General features: G+C 39.4%; 1 protein-coding gene across 1 annotated transcript in view; it reads left to right on the top strand.

Annotated features, from left to right (window-relative positions):
- The first annotated feature begins 205 nt into the window (after window positions 1-205).
- Window positions 206-21293, top strand: part of MTMR7 (myotubularin related protein 7) — a 49080-nt gene continuing 27992 nt past the window's right edge. The window contains exons 1-4 of the mRNA XM_074822643.1: window positions 206-457; window positions 17231-17353; window positions 18391-18553; window positions 20538-20695. Coding sequence (XP_074678744.1) covers window positions 434-457; window positions 17231-17353; window positions 18391-18553; window positions 20538-20695 — 468 coding nt within the window. The 5' untranslated portion in view covers window positions 206-433. The remainder of the gene's footprint in view (window positions 458-17230; window positions 17354-18390; window positions 18554-20537; window positions 20696-21293) is intronic.

The raw sequence follows: 21293 nt of genomic DNA, 5'->3' as shown, positions 1-21293 counted from the left end.
CAGCTAAGACAGCAAACCGCTGAAGAGCCAGGCTGTGCCTTTCGGTGCCCTGGGAAGCAAACCCCCACCGCCGCCGCCGCGGGGCAGGGTCCCGGCGGGCCGGGGGGCCGGGGCCGGGGCCGGGGCCGGCGCGGGCAGGCGCGGAGCATCCCCGCCGCCGGGGCAGCATGGCAGCTGCCGGGGAGGTGGAGCCAGCCACTGACCTGCCAGCATCGAAACACGGGCACGTTATCTGCTTTGAATAAATCCTCCCTTTTCCCTTCCTACCTGCGCCGGAGGAAAAATCAAATCAAAGATTATGAAAAAAAAATAATATATATATACATTTAAAAGCAGGGCTGGCAGGAGAAAGCAGGAGGGCGGCCAGGTGGGTAGCGCTGCCTCTCTGCCGGCGGCGGGAGGTGCATGAGGAGCTCGGCGGGGCGCCGCCGCCATGGAGCACATCCGGATGCCCAAGGTGGGTCCCGGCGGGCGGGCAGCGGGGCCGGGCCGGGGCCGGCGGGGAGCGGCGGCGGGGCCCGGCCACGGCAGCACCGCCGGGCCCGGCCCTGACAGGCGGCGTTAGCAGCGGCCCGGCGGGCGTGGAGCTCGGCCCGGCCCGGCCCGGCCATCCTGGGCGCGCTTGGTCGCTGCTGCGGGGTTCGGTCTGGGGGCAGTTTGCGGTTAAATCCGCCCAACTACGCCGAGAGGTGGACGCGCTGTTCTGCCCTGTGGGCTGAGGATTTGTCGGGCATTTTAGCTGCGTTTTCTTCAGTCCCTCCTGTTAGCGCAGAGTGTCCCTGAGTTGCAGGTATCCAAAATGAGAGGCGTGTGATCTGCGTTTCAGACGCCTTTATTTTACCCCGGTATTTCAGACCTGGTGATGAATGTGTTTGGTGTTTGTATACCGACATTTGGCTAGTTTAATCATTCTTTTTATACAGCTTTCTAAGCATGAGGCCTGTGTTTGTTAACAAAATTGCCATCTTGCTCTAAAAAAGAAGATACAGTTTTGACACATACAAATTTTAGATTAAAAATAATAAAAAATGAACCAGAGCAATATGTTAATTTGAAGCGGGGGTGGAATATCTTTTTGTATTTGTTTATTAACCCAAACCCCTGTGATTAACTGTTTTGATTTGTGCCTATTTGTTTATTATCAATATTTAGCATGATGACATGAATTTGAGGTGAGGGCCTCCTCTTAGTTTATTTAGATTTTTGGGCCTTCAGGTGTTAAGCTGCAAATATATTAAGAAGATAGGCATTTATAACAACTGCCTTTCCTCTCATTTCATGATCTATTACCTGCCTTTGTGGGAAGGAAGAGTATCAGAATAGTAAGAATGTATCCTACTGCAGGTAAGAAACAATCAGTGAAAGTTGTCTGAACAGATGTTTCTGACCATTAGCTGAATGTTGGAAGCGTGAATGAGGAAAATAGTGAAAACAAATTATTAAGGGTAGAAAAAATCCTAAAAAGAAACGGTTATGTTTGCTGTGAATGGAAGGCTCTGGCAAGTCCTTGTTGCAGGCAATGGAAGCTTATCTGTTAGCTTTTCTACAAGCAAGTCCTTACAATGTTGCTATGCACATGTAAACCCATTTCTGTATCTGACAGCTGTGAGAAGGCACTGTACTGATGACTCAAAACATTGAAAATCTTACTCAGTGTGAGGTGATTCTGCAGTCTTGGTTCCTGGCATTCTCTTATATTATAGTTCATTCATTCATATACATAGTTCATATATATTCTCTTATAGCTATGCTAAAAGTTCTCTCTAATATAATAAAGCAGTTTAGAAGACATGATTTAAAGGTACAAGTGATACAAAAATCCTTTAAAATTTCTTACATAAATGTAGAAAATCCAGGACATTCAGCATGAGTCAGTTCTCTCCAGTTACTCCTAAATTCAGTGGCAAGGCTGTATCTACAGTCACCTAGCAGAATTGGTATCTTTGTCAAAAAAACCCAGCTTAAAATCAACCACCAGAACAGTGTTGGGTTGTTTCGTTTTTGTTTTTACTGTATTTGATTTTGATAATTTGGAATTTAATGTTAAATGATTTCCAGCGCCAGCAATGTAAAAATAGGTAAGGGAAAGCTGTGTGGATCTAGGGATAGTCTCACTGTATCATGTGGCAGTCTCTGGTATCACATTTCCTGACTCCATCCAATTTTGTCCTGAGAGAAATTTGACAAGCAACTACCCTACTCTTTAAAGGTATTAATCTTAGAATGACACTTTCCTTGATTTGCAAACCCAGCAAAATGGAAAATCAATATAAATCCCATACTTAGAACATTAATAAACTTAATAATATCTGAAAACAAAATTCCTACCCCAAGTAAACTCTTTTCTTTCAAAAGGCAGTAAAAACCATCTGTATCACATGATGTCCATTAGGACTTGGCAATTGCTTTTTATTTTAATTGAAATACAACTGTAGTGAGTGATGGTTCATAAATATTAAAATAAATCTTGTAAAACATAACTGTCATTTAAATTCCATGGCAGTTGGACCAGTAGTTCATTTAGGTCACTACTCTGTGTCTGACAGTGACGGAAGGAGAGCATGTAAACCTGGCCACATTCTGCACCCTTTCAGCATCCAGAGTCGTATTAGTGTCCAACCCTTCTTAGTTCAAATAGTGTCCATTTATGGGCCTCTCTGTGTGAGTTTGCCAAAGCTCCTTCTAGACATGCTGACACCCTCTGCCTCCACAGCCTGCATGGAAGCAAGTTCCAGAAGAGCATGGCTGTACAAAAGAATTACTTTCTTGTATCTGCTAAAAAGTTCATAGTAATTTCATTCAATACTCCAGGCTTCAAGAATTTGGGGAATAACAGTTCCGTGTTCATTTTATCCGTGCCTTCACCGTAAATCTTGATCACAACCCACCAGATTCTGATAATTTCAGAGAAATGTCAACAATGACCCCGAGACCTCTTTCCTGTGTGGTAACTCAATTCTGAGTCTGTGGTTGTGTAGGTGTGGTTTAGGTTGTTTTTCCTATAGGTACACTAATTTATGGCTGTCTTTGCTGAAGGTTTTCTGTGTCTCTTTTGACCACACACTCTGTTTTGCAAGGTTCTTCTTGAGTTATTGTGCCACAGATTTAGCATTTGGCTACCTAAGACAATTTATGATCATCCAGACTTGAAGATTTCACTGTTTATTCTTTTCTTCAGGTCACTGAGAAAGTTGAATAAAACCAGTCCCAGCACCAGACTCTGTAGGACTTCACTGTTGACTCTTCTCCATCCTGAAGAGAGAGCATTAAGCCTTAGTCTTTGCTTCCTGTCCTTTAACCAACTTTGTAAATGGACCTTTCCTTCATAAGTAGCATGGGAACTTAGTTTCTCTAATAACCTCTGATTGTCAGAAGCTTTTCTGGAACTCTAAATGTATTATGTCCTCTGGATCACCTTTAGCCTTGTGCTTTGTGGCAGCATCACCGGACTTTGGCAGAATTTCTCTCTGCAAAAGTCATTCAGGTTCTTTCTCAGCAGCTTGTGTGTATCCACCTGCTCAACAATCCTGTTCTTTCACATGTTGTCGACATAACTATGTAATTTTGCTAATGATACATTGTCTAATATTTCACCAAAAGACGTGATGCCTTTAAGTCTAGTTCTGAAGAATTTAATGGCTGTCTTTCCTTAGCAAGTTAAAGTAGGAAGTCAACAGCAGAAATAGAAATCAGGTCTCTTGACAGTTGTCTATTAGACAAAATGACTTTTCTTCATTATTTTTGAAATTATATTCCCTAGACCTTTCGGACCTTCCCTGGACTTTCTGAATATCCAAGTCCCAAACACACTATTTTATGTACCGAACGCTATTGTTCTATCATTATACTACTGGTAGAACAGAGTGCCTGTATGATGCGTGCTTATACATACATACATGTGCAGTAACGATGTTTTCACAATGTTAACATCATCCTATGTATGCAACATTTAAGAGTTGCTAACAGTCACTCATTGCTAAATAGAATTATATGTTATATAATTGTATATTATATATATTTTAAAAATTAAAAATTAGTAAAACCACTGTCTGCCATGAGTACGGATTGAGCAGCGAGATAGTTTAGGATAACTGCCAAAACCCAAAATGTGACAAATTGCTCATAACAGTTATAAAAAACTAATAAGCAATACGTCTCACAGACTAGAAGCACATCTTGTTAACGTGTAGAGATATGCCTGGCCATGGAGAGATTGACAGATAAAGAGCTCTGAAGATATGTTTACTTCATAGGGGAACTTTATGCATTGTTGCTAATCAGTTACTTTATTTTATTTACCGGTGTTCCGTATCATTTGTCTTTGTATATTGGCAGCAGTCCTTCTGAATGCCCTTCTTACAATAAAGAATACATCAGATTTATCCCTGGTGTAACAGCTGTCTTCAGTGGAGTTAGCCCAGAAATTAATTTGGCTCAGTATGTCTTGTTAACACAATACTTGGGATGACTTCAGTTGCTTGAGTGCTTTAATTTTTGTGATGTTATGGTAAGGTATTTCCTTTCAATGATCCCTTTCTCAGGCAGAATTTAAGATACGCTGCCACTTCTCATGATAATGACAGATCTTTTTACCAGATGTATTATTTTCCAAAACAAATTTCCAGCGTGTGTAAATGAGTGTTGTTTCCTTTTGTTTTCAGTCTATTTTCCTTTCCATAGTTCTTCCTCTTCATTCAAAAAGCTTTATAACACAAGTCAACTTTCCCACTGTCTCCATCAGGAACCCTGTATCATTTACATCCACTTTATATATGACACATGTAAATGGCAAAAAATTTGTCCAGGTGCTCATCTAGGTCAAATAGCAAAACTAAACCCAGCAAGCCTAATCTTTACTCTCCAACTACATCTGCTGGTTTGCTGGATCTTCATCTACTTTTAAGCTAAGCTCTCTCTGTGCCTTCTGTTGAGATAGGAGGTGATACTAGTTAAGTTCTCCATATTCAGGTTACCATTCTTCCTGGAAAAGTTTGCTTTCACTTCAGTGATGTAGGAAAGTAGCAGCAGTCCTGAGGCACTATCAGGAACCACCTGGGGATGTGGGCTGGTTGTTTCCCCAACAAGTCAGGGAATGGAGTACCACAGGTACTTCGCCATAGCTGTCCTAGCTCTTCGCTAAACTTTTCTTTAGTTTGCTATTTAGGAAATGCAGAGAAGGTGAGGCTGACATGGCCCTTGCCTTTTATTGGTGTTTGGGGTCATCAGCTTATGGTAGACACTCTACTGCATCCTCTTTTGAGTGCCAAGTTGATTTTCTGCTTTTCAAGTGTTGTGTAAAGGTGGACAGTATTCACTTTTCTGTTCTAAGTATACAGCTTAGAGCAATGTACCTTACATCTCAGCTGGTGCTTTCTGATTCCATAACTGTTTTCTAACTTTACATCATGGTTAGGAAATGTTTAACCTGTTATGAGGCCAGACACATTTAATGACTTCAAACATGTCATTCTACTTGACTGCTTATACTCAAAGTGATGCATTAAAACATCTACACTAATTCTGGACATTTTGGACTCTGATTTTGTGCATTATAGATTTTTTCTTGTTAATAATTTTTTCCTATTTAAAATGTGATATAGTTTTCTTTGGGTTCCATTTATTTCATCTTTGTGCTGTGGAAATTTGAGCACAAATGATAACTTTAATGCAAATGAGCTTTGTAACATACTATGCTGAAAAGTGTTCTGTGGTTTGGCATTCAAGAGTGGAGGTGGATAAAATTAAAACAGGAACTGCAGAGGATATCTAGGTGATGTGGGATTGGATTTAAAATCTCAGTTTGGAATTTGCTCCTAAAATATTTGTTTTGCATTAGAGTCATCAAGGGACCAGTTTATTAGTGTCAGTTTAGATTTAAACAGAATCTTGTAACAGCCATTATTCTCAAAAAATTTAGTCAGAAAATGGTCAAAAGGTCATGCAAATCATGGTTATTGTGCAGTCATGATACCAGTTTAATTAAATTCCAACTCAAGGGTTTGCTTTTTTTTCCTAACCCACCTCAGAGAATTGCAGACTTTTAAACTTTAGCTACATTTGACTGGATGTCAGAACCACAGCCTGATTACAGTATGGACCACAAACTTGATACAAATTATATTTACAGTTTACCTCACCCATAGATCATATTTTCATAGCTAACCTGTCTGACCTGCAATCCAGCTGGGAATTGCCCATCTCAGCCTCAATTTTCTCATCATCTTTATCATTTAAGTCACTTAATATGTCTTTTTGCAACTGGAGGAGATCTAGAGCTGTCTTTGATTTGGGTGGGTTTCAAGATGATTTCATTATTAGTGAAATTAAACTAACTCCTGCTAAAAATAACTATTGCGGTGTAATTTCAGTGAATCACATAGCCAGAATTGCTCTTTGGGTCTTGGACGTCCTCTTCCTCCACATCACGGGTTTAGTTTGGCTCATTCCCATTGTATATATGTGAATACGAGACTTTGTCTTGTTATATGGGAAGATTTTGGCTGCTGTTTTATTCGCTGGCAGTATTTCCTTTTCCTTGTTCAGTGATTTGGATTTTTTTTTCTTTCTCCCAGGCTTGTCAGGTTGTAGTGTTTCTATTTCCCTTATTTTGGAGTGTTTCTGTTGGACTCCACCTTTCCATTCTTAATTCTATTTTTCCTTACCAGGAACTTTTCAATTAAATAATTTTAAATTGACATGTTTCTATTTACCAGACTAAAATGAGTCACAGAAGGCTATTGTTGCTGAAGTTCTGTAAAAGCATCAGCAGGGTTCTGGTGAAAATTTGCTTGTTTTCCTGGCTGTCTACCCAGGAGATTACTGGGGATCTGAGAACTGTCCTTCCTTCAAGTCAGCAGAGAAATTGGAGACTTTGGGGTTTCCGAGCTCCACAGTCCTATGTCAGGTCTTCAATCTGGAGACCTAACAGTAGATAGCTCTTGGTTCCTGGGTCCACAGTCAATGTCCTGCAGGTCTCACAGCCCACACAAAGCCAACACATCTTAAAGATCTGGAAGACTTGCATTTGGCTGTGGATTTGAGAACTGTGATTCACCCTGTAAGACCAGGAACCTGAGAACTTGGGTAATTCAGGCTTGTTCACTGTTAGGATGCTAATTTGGTTTTCATGTGGTAGAGCTGAAGCCTTTCTTTTTTATCTACTAGATCAGACTAGTGGTGCTTCTAATTTTGTAACCAAACATTTGATTCAGAATACTGACTAACAGGGAATGTAAAGAAAACTGGGAAAAGCATGATCCATCTGGGAAGATGCTTCCAAATTTATGTGCTGAAGCACGAACACTGATGCAGCCAGTGGTCCTAATCCAAAGGTCATTTAAGGCAATGAAAGAATTCCTCTGGCTTGAAAAGACTCAGGATCTAGCATTTTGGCTTTTATGGTTTTGGTTCTGTTTTCACTTGGTTTTCTTTATTGTACATTAACCTTAGAATTAGGGCCCTTCTATTCCGAATGCTTTTTCTTTTTTGAAACTTGGTTTTCATACGTATGCCTGTTCCCAATATGCACTTTATTTCTATTTTCCTTGTAGTGTTGTTTAAAAAAAACCTCAAACCAAGTCTTTCTCTAAATACCTTGTTTTTCCCACGTTATGTGAGTGGGAAGGCATTTGTCTTTTGTGGGATCTGTATACCGACTCATTGTATTAATTGGAAAGGTAGTTTTTCTTTAGATTTCTAGTTTTGTGTCTATTCCTTCTAGATTTAGATTGCTCTGTTAAGTCCATAATAATATAATATTTTCCTAATCCTGGAATTGGCAGTTGTCCTTTTGATTTTCTATGCCAGACTTTCATATTTCAATAATGTGACCGTCAATAAAGAGGCAGCTGGATAAAGTCATAAAACAAGCTCTAAAAACCATGGAAAACCACATACTTTAATTTGCTGTCTTGGTATCCGTGTCTAAACCAGTAACTCTAAAACTTATTGCACTTAAAAATGGTACTGAAAATCATTTAGACAGCATGTCTGCAGGGTACTCTTTGATTTCTGTTTATGCATAGTAGGAGACTGAGGTTGGAGTGGAGGATTTGGGAAGTTTGGCTTTGGAGTGGTCAAGGCTGGAATCCCTAAGCCTGCTGTTAATGAACTCAAGTGGGTGGTATTCGATCTATCAGTGTCTGTAAGCTAAAAGCATGATCTATTTGCAACAGAAAATACACACTGATATTTCCTGGTGTGCAGGTGTATTCTGCTGAGAAAGACAGATCACTACCATGAGAAAAGGGAGTCCTACAAAGCATGTTTAATGCAAATTTTTTGTGGCCTGCACAGCTGAAATGGCCTGGTACTGCTGCTCTGAAATAGGCTGCTGAACAGGGCATAATTCTGAACATGCAACAGAAAAGACTGTATCAAATGGAGGAACTTAAACGGACATTTCTTTTCAGTGTCCCTTGGCTGCATGCAGAATTTCTTCACCCTACTCCAACTTACTGGTGTGAGCAAAACAATAATTTTCTGTATATTTTTTCAGAACTATATCTAAACAATTTTGGCAAATGTAGTAAAATTTACTGACTTGAGGAAGCACATTTTTCCCTAAATTAAAGCTGTTAGATATTTTTTTAATATCTATGTTTTTTAATAGAACACACAGAAAAATTAAGAAATTCCTCAGTTGCTCTCTTCTTTTCTAGATAAATGAGATCTAATATAGACTGAAAGAGAAAACATGGATGAGCTTTGTGTTAAAATGTTGACACCATATTGCAATGCTATATACACTTAATAGGTTCACTGCATCCATTATACAACTGCTACTCAGCTATATCTGATAATATGGTACTGACCTCCCACTTTTTATAGATCTTAGCAGACAATAGGGGGTTTTAAGCCAAATTGTTAGGTAATTTGTTCACTGTCTTGCTAACATTATGAGTCATTCCTTATATTTTTTCAGCTCTTTTCCAGTATTCCCGTTTCACTTTAGTCCTTTAGTAAATTTGACTTGCTTAGATTTTTCTTGAATATTTTCCCCCATCCTGTCAGGTTTGCCCTGAGGAAACTTTTTACAATGCAGAGCTTAAGGTGTCTTTACTTAAATTTAATGATTTTGGTATTTTTGGCTTTGGTTGATTCTTTTGACATCTGCAACCATCCGACTCTGCGTTACAGATTGATTGTGCAGTATTTTACTGCACTTGGGAAATCTTTTCAGAGATGGAAATACAAAAAAGTTACATGGATCAACTACAGTTTTCATGATTCTTATGAAATAGAATAGAAACCACATTAAACGGCAACATCAATTGGCAATTCAGTTTTCCTTTATTCTTGTTCCAAGATTATGCAAAAAGGTCACTTACTGTATATTTTGTTAAATGAGTACAACACTATATCTTTGTGTGAAAAAAAGTTGTAATAGCATTTGGTCTTCTGCATGTTGTATTTTTTCACCCTCAGGAATTATGCTAAACACATGGATAGCTGGGGTCAACCAGGGTGAAGAAAGCTCAAATATTCCACTTGGCCTCATACCATACCAGCTGTGCTCCTTTTTTCTCATTAGACTCAGGCTTTTGGCTTGCACAAGCTCTTCCCTTAGCTTTTGCGTGCCTGCAGTGCTGAAGCTGGTCAGAGTCCTGTCACTAATTCCCAGGATTCGGTTTCTTCGTGCTTTTATTTCCATGTATAACATCACAAGGTGAGTAGGGAGAGGCAGCTGAAATCCCCAGGAGGTCTAGGAGCCCAAGGGAAATCGAAGTCCTGGACAGACAACAAGAAGCCTTTCTAGGGCTAAGGGGGTGCCACTAACCTAACAGGGGCCCAGCCCTGTTCCTTGGCTTTGGGTCAGCCTTTTCAGCAGCACAGACCGTTGTGAAAGCAGTCTTTTATTGCCCTTGAAGAATCATTGAAACTCCTTCATACAGTCAAAGGTCAATGTACTTGATCAGCTTTTATCTGGATCTTGCTTTGAAAGACTTTTGTTGTAGACCAATGAATTTTAACTGGCTGAATAACAGAGAAGCTCCTGAAGATGTGGCCTGAGCTAGGACATTCCCTGCTTAGCTTTAATTAGCAGCTTTCTCCTGTCTGGGAGGGTTTTCTGGCCTTTCTTCCTTTTTTGTGATAAGGAATTAGAGAATTTAGTAACAGTTCCTCCTAAAGAAGTGGGGAGCACTTGGTGATACATGGGAGCAGAGTTATTTTGTTCTTCCACTTGTGTTCTCCTTCCAGATGCACAGTGATAATGGTAATGGACAGAACTGGCAGTGTCTTCTACTTCAGGTTAGCTAATATATGGGAAGCAAACACACAGACCTATGTAGTGAGAATATAACTCTTTGAGATGTTTTTTCCTAATTCAGAATTTCATTTTGTTTGAAAATCCTACAGTACAGACTGTTTTGTGTCAGATAGCATCTCCGTGAGTGGTGTTGTGTCAGCAAGCAGTGGGACCAAGGTTTTGCTCCAAGGCATGGTTTTGTCCAGTCTGACCAATCTGCTGTACAGCTTTGCTTCTGAACTCTCCTTTCCCTACTTGAGTCTGAATCCACACTCAGAACTGATCTTACATCTATCTGAAAGAGCTTTCCCATCTGGAGTTATGAACAGCATGAAAAAGTAGCAAGAACGTCTGCATTTTTTTACGATGGTGCCCTGTGTTTGGAGATACTGAAACATATTAAAGAAGTGAGAATGAAGCTAGCATATTCAAAAAGCATTTAAAAACAGGCCATGCAGTCAGACCTTATTCAAGAAGTAACCTATACTAAAAATGAAAACAAATTAGGGTACATGGATATTTTTAGGAATAACATTTTGGCACACCAACTTTTCTGAACACTTTCGGAGTCATATCTTTGCCATTTTTCCTCAGGTGGGAGTCCCATTGAAAGTGGTAGGAGTTGTGCCTGAATAAAGATTTGACCCATGCTTTTCCCTAATACGACATTTTTTTCTTGAATGACCTCCTGGCAACCTTGTTTGTAAGTCATTTGTCATGTTTATTCTCTGACTAAAAAGTGCCTTCCATCTGTTCCTAATCTGCATTCCCTTTACCTTCTATTTTTGCCTCCTTTTTTCTGTCATCTGTGTTGCATTGAAAATAGAATTTCTGGCCAACTTTATTCATCCCCATGTAAGGGGTTGTAATCATTGAAATAAATCTCTTGGCAGTCTTTTCTTTAAGCCTAGACAACCACAGTCATCAGGCAAAAATAAATGACGGGGACAACAGCTTCAAATAAATTATTGAAGCTTTTACTTAGATGCCACTCTCCAGACTGGCTTGGCTAATGTTTTCGTTTTTGCTCCTTGAGCTCTTCCAGTTCTCAGCTTTACGGGCTGGTTTTGCTCTTTTATATTCTTTACCTGGCATTTTCTGATCTGGTGTCTCCCACCAGGTGTTCATTTCAGCCAAAGCACATATGTGTGGTGTGTATGCTTTTTCTTGATGTATGTTAGTACATACATGATTTCTCAGGTTCTCCAATAAAGTCTATAGTAGTTTTGGTGAAGAAATGGAGCACTTCTTGGAGAAAAAGTAGGAGACGAATTACTACAGTGTCTCTTTCTGATATTAAATTCAATTTTTTTTTTTGCTATTGCTGATTTCTCAGCATGCTGCTACTTTTTAGACAGAAAAATTCAATTTCTTCCAAAGCACTATTGCTACGTGTTCCTCTCTTGTGAAAAGAATGTATTTCCATTCCCTCTAGACCATTTAAAGACACTGTTTGACTTGGCTTTCTTTTCATGATTAGGAGGGTGGAGAAGAAGAAAGAAGGCTCATTCTCTGAATCTTTTGATCAGCAGAATGAAATCTAGCTCTGTTTTACTTTCTTTTTCCTGTCCATGGGTGAAATGTGCTTTTTCACAAAGTTTGAGTACCTGGAAACTAGGCAGAAGAAACACAGACAGATCTCAGATGAAAACCATGTAAATCCATGCAGGAGGTTATGCAGAAAGCTTTTAGAACAGGCTCCTGAGAACTTAGAGACCCTTATTGCTCCTGAAGGCACTTCATTCCACTTACTCCTATAAAGCAGAACTGTGAATTTGAATCCAGGTAGAGTTTAGACTTTAGCAGTTCCCTTTCCCTTTGGAAATGATTTAGATACGTTAAGGTGGTTCATGAGGCAAGTTATTAATAAACCCGCTTTATTTTTCTCATACTACAACCACAGATTGACATATATCACATGAGAAATAGGCAAGGTTAATCAATGAATCATGCTAATTTTTACTGAGCCAAATTTTAGGTTCTCACTAATTTTAACTGACTCTTATTGTACTCTTTGAGGTCAGCAGAAATAAGGGCTAGCTAAAAATTCAGTTTGCTGCATCATCTCATAAACTACTTTTTCCTTGTTGAGCCTGGTAGGAGAGCTCAGTCTGAGTTGTACTTATCCACGCTGAAGTACTGAAAAACTGAGAAGCTCTTGTTATAATGCAGTGCTCTTGTGGATGATGTGCTGTGTCACAAAAAATTGTCAGTATAAAAAATTCTATATTCTCAAGTAAGTAGAAATTGCCAGGAGTTCCACTTAACCAGAGCAAAGAAACATGGACAACTGGACCAAATATGTGTGTCTTTCAGTACAAATATTAAAAGTCTGGAAAAAAAAAGGTTGAAACTAAAGCTACTGGTGATAAATGAGAATGTTGATGTAGCAGGCACGTTAGAAATTTAGTGGAAGAAAAATTATCAATGTGTCAGGCACATCAGTGACAAATTACATGGAAAAGACAAGTAAAGTTCTGCCTGTCGAAGACCAGATCTTTTTGTATTGAAGTAAACAGAGTCAAATCTCATAGATCTTCTGGTTTGAGCTCAGAGGACAACTGAGCACCACGCAGCTGCTCACTCACCCTTTCCTCCTCAGGAATGGAAAGGAGAAAATAAAGGAAAAGGATCAGGAATTGAGATAAGGACAAGGAGGGATGACTCACCTGTTATAGTCATGGGCAAAAGACAAACTCGTTAGGGGAAGAAAAAGAACATCACTTTAATTCAGACACTAACAACAACAACAGCACCTAACAGACAGAGTAGGATAGTGAGAAGCATTACCACATCTTAAAACCACCTTCCCTCCACCCCTCCCTCTTCCCAGGCTCAGCTTTGCTCCCATTTCTCTACCTCCTCCCCCAGAGTGGTGCAGGGGGCAAGGAATGGGGGGGTTACAGTCAGTCCTGCTGCTTCTTCCTCCTTAGAGGTAGGACTGCTCGCATTCTCCCCTGCTCCTGTGTGGAGTCCCTCTCACAGGAGACAGTCATCCACGAACTTTCTCCATCATGAGTCCTTCCCAAGGGCCGCAGCCATTCCCGTGCTGCTCCAGTGTGGGTCCCCACCATGTGTTGGCAATCCTCCTGGCGCAGAACTACAACAGCAGGGACTTCTTCCCACAGAGTCCCAGCCTTCTTTGGGTGCAGACACCTGCTCTGGCATGGGGTCCTCCACAGGCTGCTCCACTGTGGACCTTCATGGGTGGCAGGGGGTCAGCCTGCCCTCTCACCCTGGGATACAGGGGAGTCTCTGCACTGGCGCACCTCTCCCCCTTCCTCCTCCTTTCTTCCACTGACCTCAGTGTTTGCATCGGTGTCCTCCTCATAACTCCTCCTCACAACTTCTACTCCTCTTCCCCAGTTACCCTTCTTAAATACATTATTGCAGAGACGCAGCCACCATTGCTAATTGTCTTGCCTTGGCCAGAGGCAGGACTGACTTGGAGCAGGTGGAACTTCAAGAAGCTTCTCACAGGGAGCCACCACTGTAGCCCCCTTCCCCTCTACCAAAATCCCCCGCCACACACACAAACCCAGCACAACACATTAACTAAATCACAGAAGTGAAGAGTCCCTACAGATTGAAATTAGAAGATTAAACAGGAAAAGCAGAACTGTAGCACCACAGGACTGCAGTACAGTATTAGGACTGTAGTACCGACTGTCCTACCTAAATAGTGGCATTGCCTGTGACAACCTAAACAAGATCAAATGGGACATGATGGCAGGAAAATGCAATAACAGTGGGAGACATCATTTATCAAATTGAGATTGGGTAAATGGGCTGGGGATGGGGAGTGATTCTGAGTAAAAGTTTAGTTTTTTTTAAAATGATTGCTTATATGGAGGCTATTTGTTTATCTTGAAAAAAAAAATAAAGTAATTCTAAGTAATTCTAAATAATTCTAGAACCTGGTCTTAGACAGCGACAGAAAGACCTGGTTGAAAATACAGCTAGAACCTCTGTGTGACAGCAACTAATGTACTTAGATGCAGTATTCTTGAAATAGCAGAAAAAGAGGGGAAAAAAATCTCCCATGGCAATGTTTAACTTCAAAGAGGAAACTACATAAAAATGTGAAAACTGTTTAAAAAGAAAGAGAGCCAAATTTTAAAATGTTTATAGGAGTCATGAAGATTGTTTAAATATGGGAGCTCACTGCAAACCGACTTCCAGAAAAAGGTTTTAAAAGACCAAAAAAAGGTTTGCATAGCTAAACAGCAGGGTAAAGGAGTAAAAAGATGTCTCTTATTAAAAGGACTTCTTTTATTAGAAGTAAAAGGGCTTTCTTCAAATTGAAGTTGTGCCTAAATGAGGAAAATAAAGAATAAACAAGTTAAATATTTGAACAAAATAAGGCAGGCCAAAAGAGATTTTAAAGAACATCTTGACAAAGATTACTAGTAAAGCCACTTTCAAGCTGTCTTTAAGTAGGTAAAATCCTGACAGAAAATCTACAGAACTAGTAAATGATCAAAGTAGGAATGGTATTTAGGGATATGCCCATTCCGGCATATTCCTCTGTCAAGAACATATCAGAAGATTTCTTTGAAAACTTAAAAATGGAATAGAGAACAAAATAGCAAACATCTACACAAACCCATTGTACACCCAAAGCTTGAATTCTGCTTGCACTTTTGGCCTCTTCTCAAGAAAAGATCTTTTGTAGGATAATCAGAAGTGTGGAAGAGCTTGTCTGGAATAGCTTCCGTAAAGGTCACAACTACATAAAGTTGGGCTCTTCAGCCTGGGAACGCAAGGATGGGGGGAAGAATCTGTAAGAGCATGTGCAGCACAGAGAAAGTAAATGAGGAACAATATTCCCAGTTTACCAAATTGTTCACCAAATGCATGGTGCACCTGCTATTGGTGACAGGTTCAAAACAAGCAAGAGGAAGGGATTTTTTAGTACAATGCATAGCTGAAATGTGAAGTTCACTCTAAGAGGGTGTTGTGGGTGCCCATAGGTTACAGAGATTCAAAATGTTATTTAACAAAACTCGTGGAATTAAAATGCGCTTTAAAGCTATGGCTATTAAAAACTATGACCTCAGCTTAGGAAACCACCAGAGCTGCTGCTTTTTAGAAGCTGGGATAACATCCTGAGGGAGCATCAGTACACGCTCACCTCTTATACTTTTCCCTCAGCAAATGAAATTGTCCACTCAGAGAGAAACTGCAGGGCTAGGTGGATCTCTGATCTCACCTGGTGCAGCCATTATATTTGCTTTAGTGAAACTTACTGCACTTTAATGCACTTTAATGAAATTTACTGCACAGTAACTGCAACTGTTCCTGTTTATTCAGATCCAACCTTTATTTTATTTGTAGCTCTGTGTTTAAAAAAAAAGCTCTGTATTAAAAAACCAACCAAACAAGAACTTTGTTAGCGTATTGAGTCATGGGGCTCTGATTGATGAGTGGGGGGAGAGGATGTGACTAGGAGGCCTGGAAATTCATCCCTCAGCCACTGCCCTGCTGTGTGGATGCTGCTTTCCTTGTGTTTCATGGCCCAAACTACCTCAGTTTGTAGGGTGGGCATGATGACTGCCTTGTGCAAGATCAGGGCCTGTACAGCAGAGTCCTTGTTGACAAACCTCACTGTTATTGTTGTCATTTGTGGGTTCCTTTTAGAGGCGCACTGCCTACATATTTCTTTTGTACCATCCCTGGTCTTTTATATCTCCTTTTTTTTGCTTACTACTGAAATGCTTACTGGGTTAATGCTGTGTTTCTTCCATTCCTCCTTAGCCCAATACGTGACCTCTGAAGTAGATGGTCCTGGGAAAAGACTATCCATGCTTTCTAGCTGTTTTATTTTTGTTTAAAGCAGATTATAACTGGCCTTGAGGGAGAAGACTTGGTTTTACTAATTGTTTAATTTTAAGCATTTTGCTACCAAACTGGCATATTTTGGTTTTAAGGATTTCTTTATTCCTATTTTTAAAATAGTGCAATGCATTTGGGATACACATTGTAAACATGTAATTCTTAGGGGCTGGCATCATTCTGTTTCTGGTATGATTTCAGTGCAATTATTTCTGCAAAATTTTGAGAATACGTGGCTACATCCCATCTCTGAGAGTATTTTAGGAAGTTTCTGTCAATCTGATCTGGAATCTCTGAATTATTAAAAATCAAATTGATTTTGCTGATCCTCTCTTATTCTTTTTTCTTTGTATTTGTTGCACTCAATTCTGCTTTCAGGAAATTGGTGCAAAATTACATTTCTTTCAATGCAAAAGTGATAAGGTCTTCTTTAACTTTGTTCTTTTTTTTTTTTTTTTTTTCACCCCCTCTTTCATTTTCTTAGAGCAATATTTAAGTCAGCTTCTGTACTTCAAATGCAAGACTAGTCCCTTTTGATTTTAATGGGGGCATATCTCTTCAATAGTTATCTGGTGTGACCACTGCTGTCAGTCCCAATAGGAGCGTAGGGACAAACACTGAAACATTTTTTTTTTTGAACCATCAACGGAGACTTGCCTGGAAGCTGGAGTGAGGCCTGCTGAAGAAAGACACTCTTCTACCACTATCACCTCCTTCTTATTATTATGTTCTTTAATTTAACTTCTTATGTATCACTGATAATTTTGGAATGGCTTGAATGGACAACATGAAGCTAGAGTTTAGCTGAAGGCCAGGCCCTGCCTTGCAATCAGAGGGTTTTGGTAAGGTGAGGTAACAGGAAAGAGCTGAAGTGGGAAATTGTCTTTGGAAGTCTTTGCTAACAGAGTTTTGGATACATAGGTACCACAAGAGGGGGAAAAAGGAACATTAAGGTAGATCTGGACATAGATCACATAATGTAATCATATTTTCTCATATAGTTATACTCTTCTGATAGTCATTTCATATGGTACTGAAAATAACATTGTTTGTAATGGACAAAATGTGGATGTTGAGATCTCACTGTGGCCAGGCTATGTCATAGCCTAATTATTTCCTTTTTTTCTCTGTCATTTCTTTGTATAGGTGGAAAATGTTCGGTTACTTGATCGTTTATCTTCAAGAAAAGCTGCACTGGGAACCTTGTATTTAACAGCTACCCATGTCATATTTGTGGAGAATGGTTCTGAAACTCGTAAAGAAACCTGGGTATGAATTTTTGTTTTTTTCAGTTAGCTGTGTGTGGCACTTGATTGATGGCAATTTAAATATAAATTGCAAAACAGTTTAAACATAGTAAATTAGTTAATATGGATGCTTTTATAACTTCAGAGCATGTGAAATTCCAGCCTGGTAATTTCTGAAAATTTTCAGTGGATTTTGGATATTGCAACACAGTGAGAGGAGTATAAGGACCTTCACCGTACGAATACCAGATGTTATTAACTGAGGAACAGCTGCTGTAAACTACAGTGTTCCTCCTATTGTCTAGGAAGAACTGAGGAGAAATACTTTGAATGTGAATTACTACCTTGGCTCACTCAGCTCTTGCCTCTCTCCCTGACTGCTTGTGCTGAATCAGTGATTTTGCCGTTTTAAACTTTTTTTGTTTTTGCTTAATGTAGTGTTTTGAGTTATCTATTTTGATGGATCAATAACATATGTTGCATGTATATATATAGGTACAGATACAGCTCCGGTGTCATACCATTTGAGAGTCTTTTATGTAGCTTGATTATGAATCCTTTGTCCATTTTTGTACTACTAACTCCATCCTCTTTTGGTCCCACTATTCCCCTCCTGATTTTTATTGTAATATCTCATCTGATGCAGTATTTAAAATTATATCAAGACTACCATTCTGCCAATGAGGAGGCCCAACATTTTAGCCTTATCTAACATGCCAGTTGATCTTTTCACTGTCCAGATAGATGAAAAGAGCTCTTTTTCTGACAACTGCTAGCTTACACTAAATCAAACAAACAAAAAGCTTTGGATAGCATGACCAGGCTAATGTTTGAGCAGCTGAAACACTCCAGAAGCGCTTCTTTGTCTGTAGGTGATGTATCAGGCGCTGCTAGAGCCTGAAGCTGGAGATAGGAACAAAACTACAAGAGGAAGGTGTGGGGATTTTCTGAAACAGTAGCGGAAGCTACTGTGCTTAGCCTGGCACATCATTATAAATAATTATTTTTCTTCCTAAAGATTTGAATCACTTGGCATAACCATTTTAAATTCCCTTGCAGGTTCTTCACAGCCAAATTTCCTCTATTGAGAAGCAGGCCACCACTGCCACTGGTTGTCCATTGCTGATCCGCTGCAAGAACTTCCAAGTGATCCAGCTGGTCATCCCTCAGGAACGAGACTGCCATGATGTTTACATATCTTTAATACGTCTGGCACGACCGGGTATGGGAAGGAAACTGGCACAAAAGCCAATCCTTACCTTGAAGAGGCAGAATATAATGGAAGAAATGTAGCTGTGCATCTTTGTCCTTTGCAGGTTAAGAAAAAAGGCTTCATTAGAGATGTGTTATGAGAGAAAAGCTCTCTGAGCAGACAAGCATATTAAAATAATCACTTATGGAGCAATGAAGAAAGCACATTATAACAAGTACTTAGTTCCATAAAGTATGACATGAACTTTTGTTTAAAATAATACTCTAGAGTATCACAGGCCATAAAACATATTATAATGCTATTTTATGTGTAGCTGTTGTTTACTGGATGCCTTGTGTGTGAATTTAGGAAAATACTGACAAGTCTCTAAATCCAGGGAACTTTCATGTTCCTGCTGTGACAGAAATCTCATGATATATTTAGTGGTCATGACAAGATTTGAATTTTCCCTTTCTGTGCCGTGCATAAATTTCTGAAAATCAGTGAAAGGTTTTACAGCAAGTAGTTGATTTATTCCACTGGACTGCCTGTGTTTCAGCCTATTATTATCTATGTTTTGAAAGTGCCCTTTTTGAATTTCTGAATTCAGATCAAGATCCTTTTGAAACCTTTCCTCTTTTCAATGAAAATCCAAATATTGCATCGAAGTCCAACATCTGATCCTCTGCATTATAGCTGCTCTACTAAGAACCAGTTGACGAGGCTTCTGGATTGTTTATTTTACATGATAACTGTAGAAATATAACACCAACCTCTGTCCTTTACTATTATTTTAACAGCATGCAAATAAAATGTCTAACACAGTCTGTACAAAAATGACAACATTGGCTTTAATGATTATCTTGCTAGGAGAACACCAATTTTATCTACTCTGTAGAGGGGGAAAAAATTGCACAGTCAGCCAGCACAGCTACTGAAATTTATAAAGTACCTTCTGTAATTAGGATAGTAGTAGTAGTAGTAGTAACATGCATCTGCAGCATATGTAACAATATGCTAGGTGATGCAAGGTGAAAGTAATCAGAGAAATTTAAAAACAATGAGACCAATTCAGTCAGCGGTTCTACTGATGTAAATCTGGATTAATTCCACAGACCTGAGCTGCACATATGTGTTCATGTATGCTGGAAGGAATGCAGTTCTGTAATGCTCTTTCCCTGGGAGCCAGGAGGAAGACTGCACACTGCTGTGCACCAGAACAGGACACAGGCATACAGAATGATGAAGGGAAGAATAGCTGTGGACCCTGAATACAAGTTCAGCATCAGACTGCAGTGGACAAGAAGGTTCGAATGAAGAAGAAGATGCAATAAGAGCGTGGCAGAATTAGCTCTTTGCATAGTTCAGCTGTACAGTAGTTTTCCTTCTCCAGAAAATTATCCAGTCTTCATGTGAGGCAGGATAAAATCTTGCTTACTTAAGTTTAGTCCTCTAACCTAACATTTGATTGAATTTATTGGAAACTTCGCTATTTAGGGACAAAGACTTCTGAGTTAGTTCATTTTTGGAAGATTGTGCTGCATAGTCCATTGTTCAGATCTTTTGTCTTTGCCACAGGACAGATGTTACATTAATAGAAAGACTTCTAAGCTACTTCTGGCCAGCAAATTCTTTTGCAGAACAAGTGCTTATTCTGGCACTGACTTCAGTTTTCTTTGGATGAAAGTGTATGATCACTGACATTTTGTCTTTGTGCTGGGGGAGGCTTTTACAATGCAGTAGAGAAGTGGTCCAGAAAAACAATGTATTTTAAGTAGCACTACTAATAAGGCACATATATTGCAACACATACAAATAATAAAAGAGCACAGTACTTTCAAAGTATACTTGAAAATAGTTATAAACCAGGATATGTGCTTTTGTATAGCAAAGCATACTATTTTAAAAGAAACTACATAAAGGACAATACTAATTCTGTTTTTGAAGTGTGATTTCAGGATGAGAAATCTGAACTGGGTTTACTGTGTTTGTTTGTTTGTTTATTTTTTTCCAGTGAAATACGAAGAGCTGTATTGTTTCTCATTCAATCCAAAATTAGATAAAGAAGAACGAGAACAAGGCTGGAAGCTTGTGGACCTCAATGAAGAATATAATCGGATGGGTATTCCAAACAACTATTGGCAGATTAGCGATGTAAACAGAGACTACGGAGTGAGTTGTTGTGTTTTTTCTGTTGTAGAGGCTGTCTGTAAAGCGAATCAGCAGTCTGACTGTGGACTACTGTAGTGCTTAGATGCAGTATCCCTTTGTGCTCAGTGCTGTACACACATGTAGTAAGGTGCATTTCTTACACTCATTCACATAAAAAGGCACACAGAAAGTGGGAGAAAGCATGTGTCTTCATTTAACACATGTGGAAATGAAGCACAGAAAACATGTCCACAGTGTTTTAAACATTAGTGCTTGGCTGCCTGGGGAGAAGTTTAAATCATACCTAATTAATGTTACATGTCTGAATGAGCGTTTTCCTGATATGTAGGCTTATATAAAATTACTACACAGTCATTTTAAGAAAAAAATTACTTGAAATAGTGAATTTGGCAATATTTTTTTTCACTGGCTATCCTCACAATCCTTTTGAAGCCTCTGTGATTGACTATTAGTGTTTTTCAGAGTCATCTGACAGATCATATGTCTTCCTAGCTGCATGCTCTCCTGCCTCGTTCAGTCTTGTACAATTGATGTCCCTTGAATGTTAATTAATTGTGAGAAATAATAACCAAACTATTTTTGAAGGAAGTTTGTTCAT

Source organism: Strix aluco, chromosome 4, assembly GCF_031877795.1.
Source record: "Strix aluco isolate bStrAlu1 chromosome 4, bStrAlu1.hap1, whole genome shotgun sequence".
In the NCBI taxonomy this organism is placed as follows: Eukaryota; Metazoa; Chordata; class Aves; order Strigiformes; family Strigidae; genus Strix; species Strix aluco.
This window is presented reverse-complemented; position numbering and strand designations above follow the sequence as displayed.